Raw genomic sequence first — 14864 nt, 5'->3', positions numbered from 1 at the left:
TGGTCTCAGGGTCCTGTGGGAAGGTGCTGGCCTAGCCAGCTGATCAGTCACCAGCTCAATGTAAAGTCCATTTTAGAAGAGCTCACAGACAGAGGCCATGAGGTGACTGTGCTGTTGCCTTCATTCTTTCTGGGCACAGATCGCACCAGACCTTCCCCTTTCAATTTTGAGGTGATCCCTGTGCCATTCACAAAGGAGAATATGGTGTTCCTGAAGGAAGACTTTCTCCACATGTGGCTTTATGAACTGCCCAATTTTTCATACTGGGAGACCGCTTCCAGGATGTGTAACTTAATATCACGGGTGGTGTCTATAAACAAAGCAACTTGTGATTTGGTGGTGTGGAATGAGGAGCTGAAGATGCTGAGGGAGGCTGCCTTGAACGTTCTCCTCGCAGATCCATTAGTGCTGGGTGGGGAGCTAGTAGCAGAGAAGCTTAGAGTCCCATTTGTCTATACTTTCCAGTTCTCTATGGGGAACACAGTGGAACAGCTATGTGGGGGGGCTTCCAGCCCCTCCTTTGTATGTGCCTGCCAGCATGGGCAGCCTGACGGACAGGATGCCTTAATGGAGAGGATGAAAAACATGCTCTTTTACGCTCTTCAGGATGTTCTGTTTCACCAGGTTTTCTGGAGAGAACGGAGTCCGTACTACAGCGATGTTTTAGATAAGGCTGCTTTTGTTTGCCATGATTGTGTCTTTACTGTGGGCCGCATTGTGTGAAAGGAAGCCCAGTCCAGTGGGTGAGGATTCCAGGCACATGGCTTCAATTTCCTGGGCCAAGTGTACCCGGCAAACTTTTGTTGGCGATAGTGATGTCCACCAGGGCTGCGAAGAGGTGCGATCTCTGCCGACAACTAGCCCCTAGCATAAACAAAGTTGTATCGGCGAAACTGCCCTTTTACTTGTATAGCTTGTTTTGCTTAGAGGGGCTGGAATAAGCTAGCCTGGAAAAGCCCAGTTTTGCTGGTATAAGCTGCGGTTGTCTAAGGAGCACTTGCCAAGCTAGCATACTGGCAAGACACTCCTAGTGTAGGCTTGGCCTAAGGCACCTTTTATATCAGTCTAACTGTGTCCGCACCAGGGGTTGTACCAGTATAGGTATTTTGGTAAAAAATCACATCCCTAACTGAAAGTACATCAATACAAAAACTGCATGGAGCCCACACCTTAATCTCTCTGTGCTTAGTTCCACAGCTGAACATTCTTGTGACATTTCCAGCCTTGCCATGTCCCTTCACAGCTAGAAAGGGGAGTGAGAAGAAAAAGCCTTGGTCTCGGTGCCCAGCTGTGCCAACTTCCTGCTCTACATGGTGCAGCTGAGCAGGTAGGAGGCAGAGGAGAAAGGGAAAGATCCTAGGAAACTCTGCTGGTTGAAAAACACAGCTGTTTCTCTCCCCTCCATAGATTATTCCCCAGGAGAGGAAATTGGGGCCTAAAATCATTCCATCTGTTTCTTTTGGCATGATCCTATAAGGCAGCCCAACAAGTAACCACTAGGCCTTATGGTGAAAGCAGTGGACTGGGGAGGCAAGAGATCTGGAGTCTAGTCCCAGCTCTGCCACAGACTACCTATGTGACCTTGGGCAAGTCACTTCACTTCTTCATGGCTCCATTTACTATGGGTAAAATAATCCTGCCTCTCTCCCATCCATTCATCATCTCACCTGTTTAGAGGGGAAGCTTTCCTGCTGTATGTTTATACAGCTCCTAGCACAATGGGGCCTGATTCTCAGTTGGGACCTCTAGGTTCTTTTGTGACACTGGTAATAATAAGGTGGCTCACAATAGAATCATAGAATATCAGAGTTGGAAGGGACCTCAGGAGGTCATCTAGTCCAACCCCCTGCTCAAAGCAGGACCAATCCCCAACTAAATCATCCCAGCCAGTGCTTTGTCAAGCCTGACCTTAAAAATATCTCAGGAAGGGGATTCCACCACCTCCCTGGGTAACGCATTCCAGTGTTTCACCACCCTCCTAGTGAAAAGCTTTTTCCTAATATCCAACCTAAATCTCCCCCACTGCAACTTGAGACCATTACCCCTTGTTCTGTCATCAGCTACCACTGAGAACAATCTAGATCCATCCTCTTTGGAACCCCCTTTCAGGTAGTTGAAAGCAGCTATCAAATCCCCCCTCATTCTTCCCTTCCGCAGACTAAACAATCCCAGTTCCCTCAGCGTCTCCTCATAAGTCATGAGTTCCAGTCCCCTAATCATTTTTGTTGCCCTCTGCTGGACTCTTTCCAATTTTTCCACATCCTTCTGGTAGTGTGGGGCCCAAAACTGGACACAGTACTCCAGATGAGGCCTCACCAATGTCGAATAGAGGGGAAGGATCACGTCCCTCGATCTGCTGGCAATGCCCCTACATATACATTCCAAAATGCCATTGGCCTTGGCAACAAGGGCGCACTGTTGACTCATATCCAGCTTCTCGTCCACTGTAACCCCTAGGTCCTTTTGTGCAGAACTGCTGCTGAGCCATTCGGTCCCTAGTCTGTATCGGTGCATGGGATTCTTCCATCCTAACTGCAGGACTCTGCACTTGTCCTTGTTGAACCTCATCAGATTTCTTTTGGCTCAATCCTCCAATTTGTCTAGGGCCCTCTGTATCCTATCCCTTCCCTCCAGCGTACCTACCTCTCCTCCCAGTTTAGTGTCATCTGCAAACTTGCTGAGGGTGCAATCCATGCCATCCTCCAGATCATTTATGAAGATACTGAACAAAACCGGCCCCAGGACCAACCCTTGGGGCACTCCACTTGATACCGGCTACCAACTAGACATGGAGCCATCGATCACTACCCATTGAGCCCGACAATCTAGCCAGCTTTCTATCCACCTTATAGTCCATTCATCCAGCCCATACTTCTTTAACTTGCTGGCAAGAATACAATGGGAGACCATGTCAAAAGCTTTGCTAAAGTCAAGGAACAACACGTCCACCGCTTTCCCCTCATCCACAGAGCCAGTTATCTCGTCATAGAAGGTAATTAGATTAGTCAGGCATGACTTGCCCTTGGTGAATCCATGCTGACTGTTTCTGATCACTTTCCTCTCCTCTAAGTGCTTCAGAATTGATTCCTTGAGGACCTGCTCCATGCATTTTGCAGGGACTGAGGTGAGGCTGACTGGCCTGTAGTTCCCAGGATCCTCCTCCTTCCCTTTTTAAAAGATGGGCAATACATTAGCCTTTTTCCAGTCATCTGGGACTTCCCCCGATCGCCATGAGTTTTCAAAGATAATGGCCAATGGCTCTGCAATCACATCCGTCAACTCCTTTAGCACTCTCGGATGCAGCGCATCCGGCCCCATGGACTTGTGCTCGTCCAGCTTTTCTAAATAGTCCCAAACCACTTCTTTCTCTACAGAGGGCTGGTCACCTGCTCCCCATGCTGTGCTGCCCAATGAAGCAGTCTGGGAGCTGATCTTGTTTGTGAAGACAGAGGCAAAAAAAGCATTGAGTACATTAGCTTTTTCCACATCCTCTGTCACTAGGTTGCCTCCCTCATTCAGTAAGGGGCCCACACTTTCCTTGACTTTCTTCTTGTTGCTAACATACCTGAAGAAACCCTTCTTGTTACTCTTAACATCTCCTGCTAGCTGCAACTCCAAGTGTGATTTGGCCTTCCTGATTTCACTCCTGCATGCCCGAGCAATATGTTTATACTCCTCCCTGGTCATTTGTCAATCTTCCACTTCTTGTAAGCTTCTTTTTTGTGTTTAAGATCAGCAAGGATTTCACTGTTAAGCCAAGCTGGTCGCCTGCCATGTTTACTATTCTTTCTACACATCAGGATGGTTTGTCCCTGTAACCTCAATAAGGATTCTTTAAAATACAGCCAGCTCTCCTGGACTCCTTTCCCCCTCATGTTATTCTCCCAGGGGATCCTGCCCATCAGTTCCCTGAGGGAGTCAGTCTGCTTTTCTGAAGTCCAGGGTCCATATTCAGCTGCTCTCCTTTCTTCCTTGTGTCAGGATCCTTAACTCGACCATCTCATGGTCACTGCCTCCCACGTTCCCGTCCACTTTAGCTTTCCCTACTAATTCTTCTCGGTTTGTGAGCAGCAGGTAAAGAAGAGCTCTGCCCCTAGTTGGTTCCTTCAGCACTTGCACCAGGAAATTGTCCCCTACACTTTCCAAAAACTTCCTGGATTGTCTGTGCATCGCTGTATTGCTCTCCCAGCAGATATCAGGATGATTGAAGTCTCCCATCAGAAGCAGGGCCTGCGATCTAGTAACTTCCATGAGTTGCTGGAAAAAAGCCTCGTCCACCTCATCCCCCTGGTGCGGTGGTCTATAGCAGACTCCCACCACGAAATCACCCTTGTTGCTCACACTTCTAAACTTAATCCAGAGACACTCAGGTTTTTCTGCAGTTTCATACCGCAGCTCTGACCAGTCATACCACTCTCTTACATACAATGCAACTCCCCCACTTTTTCTGCCCTGCTTGTCCTTCCTGAACAGTTTATATCCATCCATGACAGTACTCCAGTCATGTGAGTTATCCCACCAAGTCTGTTGTTCCACTCACATCATAATTCCTTGACTGTGCCAGGACTTCCAGTTCTCCCTGCTTGTTTCCCAGGCTTCTTGCATTTGTGTATAGGCACTTGAGATAACTCGTGGATTGTCTCTCTCTTTCTCAGTATGAGGCAGGAGTCCTGCCCTCTCGCGCTCTCTTGCTCGTGCTTCCTCCCGGTCTCCCACGTCCCCACTTACCTCAGGGCTTTGGTCTCCTTCCCCTGGTGAACCTAATTTAAAGCCCTCCTCTCTAGGTTAGCCAGCCTGGTTGCGAAGATGCTTTTCCCTCTCTTCGTTAGGAGGAGCCCATCTCTGCCTAGCACTCCTCCTTCTTGGAACACCATCCCATGGTCAAAGAATCCGAAGCCTTCTCTCCGACACCGGGAACCATTTTGAAAGCTGATGGCTGTTTGCAGTGAATTGATCAAATGTAAAACTCTGGGCTCTAGTTTCTATTTTGAACCTTTTTATAAGAATGACAAAATGAGACCTGATTTCGAAAGGGGCTAAGCATACGCAGGTCCACTTGACGTAAACGAAGCTGCCAGGGCTTATCAATCAGGTCCTGACTACTCTACGTTTTCGAAGAATGTGTTTCAAAAGGCCCAGATTAAGGTGTGATCAGGGCAAATACTGCAATGAACAATAAGTAGCTAGTTATAAGTGACTAGTGCTGTTGAAATGGAGACTTTTGGGACATCACCCAGTGAAGGTGCAACATACTGAGTTTCCCAGATGAGAAGGGGTAGCAGTGGAGTTGTTGAAATATTCATCTGGTTTTGTCTTTTGAGACTGTAATCTCTTTGGGGCTCAGCCTGCTGTCCTATGTGTCTGTACAGAACCTAGCATACATCAGGAGCTGCTGCACTGCAAATAATGCTGATATGCAAAGGGGGAGAAGATAAATCATTTCCCATGTGAACTCAGATATAAAATGGATTCATGCTGGTTTGCTTTCCCTGGTTCGATAGGCTGACATTGCTCACCAAGAAAAAAAAAAAAATTTAAACCTACTGTTATAAAGTCACTAGTTGTTTGGCTCTTTGTCTTTATGTACAAAGAGTTTAAACTGTCTTTACAAAATAAAAAATCTAGACCAAAAGAGGTTTTCAAGAGTGTGTAAGGGATGTAGGAGCAAAAGCACCATTGAGGGACTTGAGCTTCTAAATCCTTCGGGTGTTTTTGAACTGCTTCCTTCCTCCCCCCCCCCCCCCGTTCTTTATTCAAATCACCTAATTACTTTTCTAGATACCAATCTAATTTATTATGCTTATGGTAATTGGTTGTTTATTCTATGGTAGCTCCTGTGAACCACAGTCAAGGCCCCTGTGGTAGGCCTTGTACAGATAAGTAACAGAAAAGATAAGCCCTGACTCAGAGATCTTGCAATCTGGGTGTCAGACCTGATGTGAGAGGTGGACAAAACGGATGCATGCTATTGGAAGGATGAGGTAACAATACATTGACGTGAGTTCAGCAGAGAAGCGAAAGTGTCAGCTTGCCATATGCCTAAGAAGTGCCAGAGAGGAGTGATTTGTTGGCATCATGGCAGAAGTAATTAAAACTTGTTGGAGTTTGATTTTTATCAGAGTTTTGTGAAATAAACAACAGGCAATATTATGAGGAAGCCGTGCATTGACAAGGTACCTGTGTAACCCACACACCTCCTGGGTGTGGTGTTCTGTCCCATGTGGTGGCACCGAGACCACTTGGCGAGATTGAGTCTGCTCTCCAGCCTTAGCTAACAGCCACGTGGCTTTTACCTCATGCGGTAGAGGCTCATGCACTCAGCTCCAGAGGTCCCAGGTTTGATCCTGCCTGACAATGATGGGGGGGGGGGGGGTGTCGGTGTTACACTGCTCTGAGAATGGACACTTCCATGAAACTCTCTCCTCCCAAAGGCTTAACTGGTTGATCCAGGGCATTCCTCGAACGGCAGAAGAGAACATTAAGCTGAGAGACCTGGCTCCTCACCAATTTCCCTCTTAATGATAAAAGCAGGCTCTCATGTGCAAGGTGGAGTATGTCATGGCTGCTTTATTATCTAGAAGCACTAGCAGTATCACACTTCGCAGTGTATGCAAAAAACTTTGGCCCTGAGGGTGCCCTGGTGGTGGAGTGGGGTGGGGCAGGGGTAGAAGTGATGCAGTATCCCATGGAAAGATAATACAGTGATCCATGCCCTATCCTTCAGTTGCCTTCACAGCCACCTCTTCCCAGATCCGGCAAAGGGCTCTCTGTGGGTCCAGGGATCTGCACACACACACACACACACAGCTGGGGTAGGGTGATTAGGATTGTCCCACCATCAGCCCTGCAGTTTCCCAGAGAAAGATAATACAGTCCCCAGCTCTATTAGCCTGCCGCCCCTCCCCCACTGCGTGAGACTCCCCTTACAGGAAGGATCCTGGGGACAGCTGTGTTTGGTGGGGTCCCTGTAATCCTGGCTCCACAGCACCATGACCCTGAGTCCCTCTGTGGAAGTGCGGAGGCACAGGGCTTCTGTGCAGATTGCCCAGGCCTCTTGCTGATTTGGTGAGATCCATGTGGCTCCTGGGGGATCGTGGGGTTAGTGGGCTGCCCCATTCTGTGTGGGGCCACCCTCCACAGAGCATCTCAGGAGAACCTGTTCCCCCTTTGCTTTGCCCTGGGGGTTTTCCCATAGGGGGAGGGGCAATCTGGCCCTATGCTTTGTGTGTAATAGGTGCTGGCCCGTGTGACATGGAGGCTCTGCAGCCCTGCCTGCACCACCATGGAGAAATGGAAAGCCAGCAAGAGCACTTCACTTGGAAAGCAGGAGAAGCCACAGCAGCAGCCAAGTGGGCAAGAATTGCGACACTGTGATGTCCTAAAGCTTCCTCTGCCTGCCCGTCTCCGGGAGTGCCTCCCACCTTTGCTGACTCTCCCCAGGGACCTCCTCAGGAACTACTCCTATCACCCAGCGCGGAGGCAGAAACCAGGTGACCAGTCACACACTCACATTCAGGACAAGTGTTCCCAAATGCCGCAGACCCAAGTGGGTCTGTAAAACTATTCATCAGCCAATCACAAATCATGAATAAGTTGGTGACAGTGAGTCATGATTGGTGAAAGAAAAACCAGTGATTACAGGGTCAAGTCCTGGTAACAAGGGTCTGATCCAAAGCCCACTGAAATCAGTGAAAAGACTCATTGATTTAGTGAGCTTTGGACAGGGGTTGTACTTTGCAATTCAAAGACTGTAATTTTCCTGCAGATCTGGAAATGCACATTGTGTCACAATAGCTGTCCAGCAGAGGGAGCAGGTTGTTTTCAATTCTGCAGGAGAATCCATCAGTTTCATTCCGGAAGGAAAATCCTAGGTGATTCAGACCAGGATTTGGTACTGGCTGAGTCTTTCACCACATATGGTAATTTTGCATTGAAATGACCTTATTCTTCTATCAAGATTGGAGTGTTCAGGATCCAGTCTTTGTGGGCTGTGCTTAGAAGTGTCTCACTGAGTTCCAGTGAGAGTTGCAGACGTGCAGCCATGATTTTGAAGAAGTGGCTTTTGCTGGTGCTGTGGGTTCACATGAGCTGCTGGGGCTCAGGATCATGTGGGAAGGTGCTGGTCTGGCCCGCTGATGGCAGTCACTGGCTCAACATAAAACTGGTGCTGGAGGAACTCTCCCTTCGGGGCCACGATGTGACTGTGCTGATGCCTTCAGCAAGTTTGCTTGTCGATTACAATGAGTCCTCTTCCCCATTTGACTTTGAGGTCCTGTCGGTGCCCTTTACTAAGCAGACTGTGGAAGCCCTGTTGGAGGACTTCCTGCATCTGTGGATGTACCAGCTTCCCCATCTGTCCTACTGGGAGGGCCTGGTGAAATTGACGGAAAGCATGGCAGTCTTTATCAAGATGTCAAAGCAGATCTGTGACAGTGTCGTGCTGAATCCCGGGCTGCTAGTAAAGCTCCGGCAAGCGGGGTTTGATGTCCTAATCTCAGACCCTTTTTCTCCGGGCGGTGAGCTGATAGCAGAGTTGCTTGAAATCCCTTTTGTCTATACTTTCCGGTTCTCTGAAGGGAACACAGTGGAGCGGCTGTGTGGGGGGCTTCCAGCCCCACCTTCATACGTACCTGCCAGCACGGGGAGACTGACGGACAGGATGTCCTTCATGGAGAGATTGGAAAATATGCTCTTTTATGCTCTTCAGGATGTTCTGTTTCACCAGGTTTTGTGGAGAGAATGGAGTCAGTACTACAGCGATGTTTTAGGTAAGACTGCTCTTGTTTGCCATGATTGTGTCTATACCATAACATCAAAAATGTAGGGCTGCATTTTCTAAAAGGAAGGCTAATCCAGTGGGTAGGGTGCTACCCTGGGGCTCCAGACACCTTGCTTCAACTTCATGGTCTGTCACACATTTCCTGGGTGACCTTGGGCAAGTTACATAGGGCTTGTCTGTAGATAAGTTGTACTGCGTGAGCGATACCATTGTAGCTAAAATGGTACCACCCCTGCAGTGAGGAGGGATGTGTTAAGGTGTTTATAGCAGCATCGCCTTTTCCCATGTGGAAAGGGGAATAAGTTATATGAGTACAAGGCACATTTCAGTCAACATCACTGAGTTCACATTAGAGATTATACTGGTATAGCTATTTTGTTTTGTTTTAAAAAAAAAAAAAAGCACCCAAAACATACCTTCATGGAAATCGATGTACTGGTTAAAAACAAACACAAAATACCTGTTTAGACAAGGCCTCGGTCTCTTTCTGCCTCAGTTCCCTATCTGTATATGGGGATACTAGCACTGTATTACCTCACAGGGTGTTGTCAGGACAAATACATTTAACATTGTGAGGTGCTGGTCAGATAAATACTCTCACAGGTTGGGTTAAAGCTTGTTGAAACTGGTGGGTGTATCAGTGCCCGTCATTCTGGATAAATGTAAAAGTAAAAATATATAATAATTCAACTTCTTCATGGAGCCAGACAGCTGAAACAGTTAGGGGCCTCTGCCCAAAACAAAGTCACATGCAAGGCTGGAGTAGGAGTTGTCATGAGACCCACAGTGTTCCTCTGTGATCTGATAACAGTCTTGGGGGCAGGGGATTCATTGAATTGGATTGTGTCAGAGAAGCAGATGAACATACCAGAGAAGCTAGGAGAAAAGGAACAGAAAGCCAAGGAGACAGCTGAACAAGCCCTGGGACTGGGAGAATGGCCCTTAGGGGGGAAAAAGCTTCTATAGCGAGCTTTTTGAGCAGAGTGCTGGCTGGAAGACACGGCCTCCTGCTGTCTGATTCCTCCTGTGTTGAAGGAAACAGGGCTTTGTGTACTCTTTACAAGTAAACAGGATTGCTTCACAGATACCTGTCTCCGTTCTCAATTTCTCTTGCTAACGGAAACAACCCACAGGACCCTGAACTTTGGTTAACCGTTCAGGACAAAACATGGGATCCAGTTTTCAGGGAGAAAGCTTGTGAGCTGGTCTTTCCGTTGAACCAAGATGGAACAAATAATGGAAGTGCTCAGAGAAATCGAAGTTGGACAAAAGAAAGTATAACAAGGCCTAAAACAATAGGAGACTTTGCAAAAGGAATTAAAGCAACGTCTAGAGTCTTTCCAGAATAGCCTGAGGGATGAGTTGCAGGCAGAAGTGAAATCTCAACTGGAGTGGCAGCTACAAAGAGTCTGGACAGTCTGGAGTTGCAACACTATAATAGTTTGCAATAGTAATACAATAGTAAGACAGATCAGTGAGGTGATCAGCAACCTGACTGCCATAGACCAGAAGGTTTTCCATGAATTAGTGGAGACCAAACGAACTCTGGCCAATTTGGAACTTGCTAACAGTGATGAGCTGCAGTAAGGATTTCAGGATCTGAGAAATCACCTTGAAAAGAAAATCAAAGGGTTACAGACTACAGTGAAAGGTGGCCGCCTGGATGAGCTTGAGGAGTTGGGTAAGACCAGACATTAATGATATATGCCAAGAAAAGGTGTCTTACAAATTCATTAGGTGGAAATTTCCTTTAACGATGTGGCTCAGGTAAAGCAAATATTCACTGCAAACAAGTAGCTGAAGTAAAAGGTGCCTATGCAGAGAAGTAGCTGTTTCAGTTTGTCATATGCCTAAACCGTGCCAGAGACGAGTTATTTGTTGGCATCATGATAGAGGCAGTTTAAACTGTTCGAGTTTGTGAGATGGGTGGAGTTCTGAGAACACCCACAGAGACAGCTTTTGCCCTCAGGCAAGATAACGAGGAAGCTGGGTGTTTGCCAGCTACCTGCTCTGAGAATGAAAACTTCAACTCCCAAAGGTTAATTGGTTGATCCAAAAATGGCATTCCCTGAGTTGCTGAAGAGAACACTAAGCAGAGAGGCCTGGTTCCTCACCACCTTCCCTCTTAAAGATAAAAACAGGCGCTCATGTTCAAGGCTGTGAGTGTGTGATGGCTGCTCTGTGACCTAGATGCACTAGCAGTATCACGCTGGGCATTGAATGCAAAAAGCTCTGGCTGATTGTGCCCCAGTGATCGGTGAGTAGGGCAGGCGAGGTGGTAAGGGTGATGCAGAGTTTCCTGTGAAAAGATAATATAGTGATCCATGCCCTATCATCCAAGGATGGATCGTTCTCTTCTCCTTGGAAAGGGGCCTCAGCTACATCCACAGCCACCTTCTCCACACAGTGCATTACAACCGTTGTCCTGCAGAGGAAACAGTGCCTTCTCCTATAGGAGAATCCTAGGCGATCCACAACAGAGTTTGGCACTTGCTGAGCCTGTCCCCACCCACATATGGTAGTTTTGCATTGAAATGACCTTATATCAAGATTGGAGTGCTCAGGATCCAGTCTTTGTGGGCCGTGCTTAGAAGTGTTTACACCGTGGACTTTGGAACTGAACTGAGTTCCAGTGAGAGTTGCAGACGTGCAGCCATGATTTTGAAGAAGTGGCTTTTGCTGGTGCTGTGGGTTCACATGAGCTGCTGGGGCTCAGGATCATGTGGGAAGGTGCTGGTCTGGCCCGCTGATGGCAGTCACTGGCTCAACATAAAACTGGTGCTGGAGGAACTCTCCCTTCGGGGCCACGATGTGACTGTGCTGATGCCTTCAGCAAGTTTGCTTGTCGATTACAATGAGTCCTCTTCCCCATTTGACTTTGAGGTCCTGTCGGTGCCCTTTACTAAGCAGACCGTGGAAGCCCTGTTGGAGGACTTCCTGCATCTGTGGATGTACCAGCTTCCCCATCTGTCCTACTGGGAGATCATGTTGAAAATGAAAGAATCCATTGAAGTCTTTATCAAGATGTCAAAGCAGACCTGTGACAGTGTCGTGCTGAACCCCGGGCTGATAGCAAAGCTCCAGCAAGCGGGGTTTGATGTCCTAATCTCAGACCCTCTTTCTCCAGGCGGTGAGCTGATAGCAGAGTTGCTTGAAATCCCTTTTGTCTATACTTTCCGGTTCTCTGAAGGGAACACAGTGGAGCGGCTGTGTGGGGGGCTTCCAGCCCCACCTTCATACGTACCTGCCAGCACGGGGAGACTGACGGACAGGATGTCCTTCATGGAGAGATTGGAAAATATGCTCTTTTATGCTCTTCAGGATGTTCTGTTTCACCAGGTTTTGTGGAGAGAATGGAGTCAGTACTACAGCAATGCTTTAGGTAAGACTGCTCTTGTTTGCCATGATTGTGTCTATACCATAACATCAAAAATGTAGGGCTGCATTTTCTAAAAGGAAGGCTAATCCAGTGGGTAGGGTGCTACCCTGGGGCTCCAGACACCTTGCTTCAACTTCATGGTCTGTCACACATTTCCTGGGTGACCTTGGGCAAGTTACATAGGGCTTGTCTGTAGATAAGTTGTACTGCGTGAGCGATACCATTGTAGCTAAAATGGTACCACCCCTGCAGTGAGGAGGGATGTGTTAAGGTGTTTATAGCAGCATCGCCTTTTCCCATGTGGAAAGGGGAATAAGTTATATGAGTACAAGGCACATTTCAGTCAACATCACTGAGTTCACATTAGAGATTATACTGGTATAGCTATTTTGTTTTGTTTTAAAAAAAAAAAAAAGCACCCAAAACATACCTTCATGGAAATCGATGTACTGGTTAAAAACAAACACAAAATACCTGTTTAGACAAGGCCTCGGTCTCTTTCTGCCTCAGTTCCCTATCTGTATATGGGGATACTAGCACTGTATTACCTCACAGGGTGTTGTCAGGACAAATACATTTAACATTGTGAGGTGCTGGTCAGATAAATACTCTCACAGGTTGGGTTAAAGCTTGTTGAAACTGGTGGGTGTATCAGTGCCCGTCATTCTGGATAAATGTAAAAGTAAAAATATATAATAATTCAACTTCTTCATGGAGCCAGACAGCTGAAACAGTTAGGGGCCTCTGCCCAAAACAAAGTCACATGCAAGGCTGGAGTAGGAGTTGTCATGAGACCCACAGTGTTCCTCTGTGATCTGATAACAGTCTTGGGGGCAGGGGATTCATTGGATTGGATTGTGTCAGAGAAGCAGATGAACATACCAGAGAAGCTAGGAGAAAAGGAACAGAAAGCCAAGGAGACAGCTGAACAAGCCCTGGGACTGGGAGAATGGCCCTTAGGGGGGAAAAAGCTTCTATAGCGAGCTTTTTGAGCAGAGTGCTGGCTGGAAGACACGGCCTCCTGCTGTCTGATTCCTCCTGTGTTGAAGGAAACAGGGCTTTGTGTACTCTTTACAAGTAAACAGGATTGCTTCACAGATACCTGTCTCCGTTCTCAATTTCTCTTGCTAACGGAAACAACCCACAGGACCCTGAACTTTGGTTAACCGTTCAGGACAAAACATGGGATCCAGTTTTCAGGGAGAAAGCTTGTGAGCTGGTCTTTCCGTTGAACCAAGATGGAACAAATAATGGAAGTGCTCAGAGAAATCGAAGTTGGACAAAAGAAAGTATAACAAGGCCTAAAACAATAGGAGACTTTGCAAAAGGAATTAAAGCAACGTCTAGAGTCTTTCCAGAATAGCCTGAGGGATGAGTTGCAGGTAGAGGTGAAATCTCGACTGGAGTGGCAACTACAAAGATTCTGGACAGTCTGGAGTTGCAACACTCCCAGTTTGCAAAGCGGGGTTTGATGTCCTAATCTCAGGCCCTCTTTTGCCAGGCGGTGAGCTGATAGCAGAGTTGCTTGAAATCCCTTTTGTCTATACTTTCTGGTTCTCTGAAGGGAACACAGTGGAGCGCTGTGTGGGGGGCTTCCAGCCCCACCTTCGTATGTACCTGCCAGCACGGGGGGACTGACGGACAGGATGTCCTTCATAGAGAAGATGACAAACTTGCTGCTTTATGTTTACCATGATGTGTTTTTCTTGCATTTCTGGGTGGATGAGTGGAATCCGTATTACAGTGATGTCTGAGGTGAGACAGTGACTGGACAGACATAGCTTTTTTGCCCAGGCCAAGACTTTAAAAATTGGAGCCCTCAAGTTAGGAACTGAATTTAGGTGCCTAAGTGGCCTGCTTTTTCAAGAGAACTGAGCACCTTCACCTCCAAAGCCAGATGCAAATATTGAAAGAAATTTTAGATGTAAATTTCTTTTCACTGTTTGATCAATTTTTGCATTTCTCTGAGCTGAGACAATTAGTTTTATAAAAGTTTCTAATACATTTCACTTCCTGGTTTTCTCATGTGAGCACAGTCCTGCAGGGACTACAGAGGATTCCTTAAGGATAAGTTGTTTACATTTTAAATGAAATTTAACATCATAGAAACATTTTTACTGATCCTAGGTTTTGTAGAAACTTGTGTTCACAAAGCCTAAAGTGTCAGCCAAACATGTCCTGGAACGTGGGCACAGTCCTGCTCCCTTTTTAATAAACAGGAGCTAAGCTTTACCACTGATCTCCAATTAACCGACTGTGCATTCTTAGTCCCATTTCCCTGGGAAGTATCTAAATGAGGCCCGGGTCAAAGTTAAGCCTCCAATTCAGTGAAGTATCCCTACTCAAGAAGGATGCTTAAGCATGTAATTTAACTTGACAGTGGGACCTAAGCACATGCTTACATGCTTTCCTGAATTGGGGCCAGATTGTGATGATATCTTAATTACCTTGTATATTATAAGAATGTTTGTTTATTATATGGGTGATGTAAGAGGTGTGATCTTAAATACTCATTTCCTTGCTCATAAGTGCTTGAGTTTTGTAATTGAGATGAGAGGTAAGACCACTGCTTTCAGATAGCAACCTGAAGACTTGATCCTGCAAAGATGAGGACCATGTGCTAGTTCCAGGGCAGTCAAGTAAAATTTTCAAGCACGTTGAAGTCCCATTTTTGAAAGTGACTAAGGAACCGATTGGCAAAGGGAA

At 46.9% G+C, this 14864-nt stretch overlaps 1 protein-coding gene across 4 annotated transcripts in view; it reads left to right on the top strand.

Annotated features, from left to right (window-relative positions):
* The window catches only part of LOC311520011 (UDP-glucuronosyltransferase 2A2-like), a gene marked incomplete at its 5' end in the record, with an annotated part of 41321 nt that overhangs the window by 8051 nt on the left and 18406 nt on the right, over nt 1-14864 (top strand). For 2 of the 4 annotated variants that reach the window (XM_084627175.1, XM_084627173.1), the window contains one exon: nt 7868-8768. The exons of 1 other annotated variant lie outside the window; for it this stretch is intronic. In XM_084627175.1, the coding sequence (XP_084483301.1) occupies nt 8042-8768 (727 nt within the window). Of the gene's footprint in view, nt 1-7867; nt 8769-11373; nt 12162-14864 lie in introns of those variants that run through there. One more of the 4 variants, XM_084627174.1, reaches the window with a different exon arrangement.

This window comes from Lepidochelys olivacea (assembly GCF_965140295.1).
Source record: "Lepidochelys olivacea isolate rLepOli2 genome assembly, chromosome: 4".
Classification (NCBI taxonomy): Eukaryota; Metazoa; Chordata; order Testudines; family Cheloniidae; genus Lepidochelys; species Lepidochelys olivacea.
The sequence above is the reverse complement of the archived record's forward strand: the minus strand, read 5'-3'. Positions and strand labels throughout refer to the sequence as shown.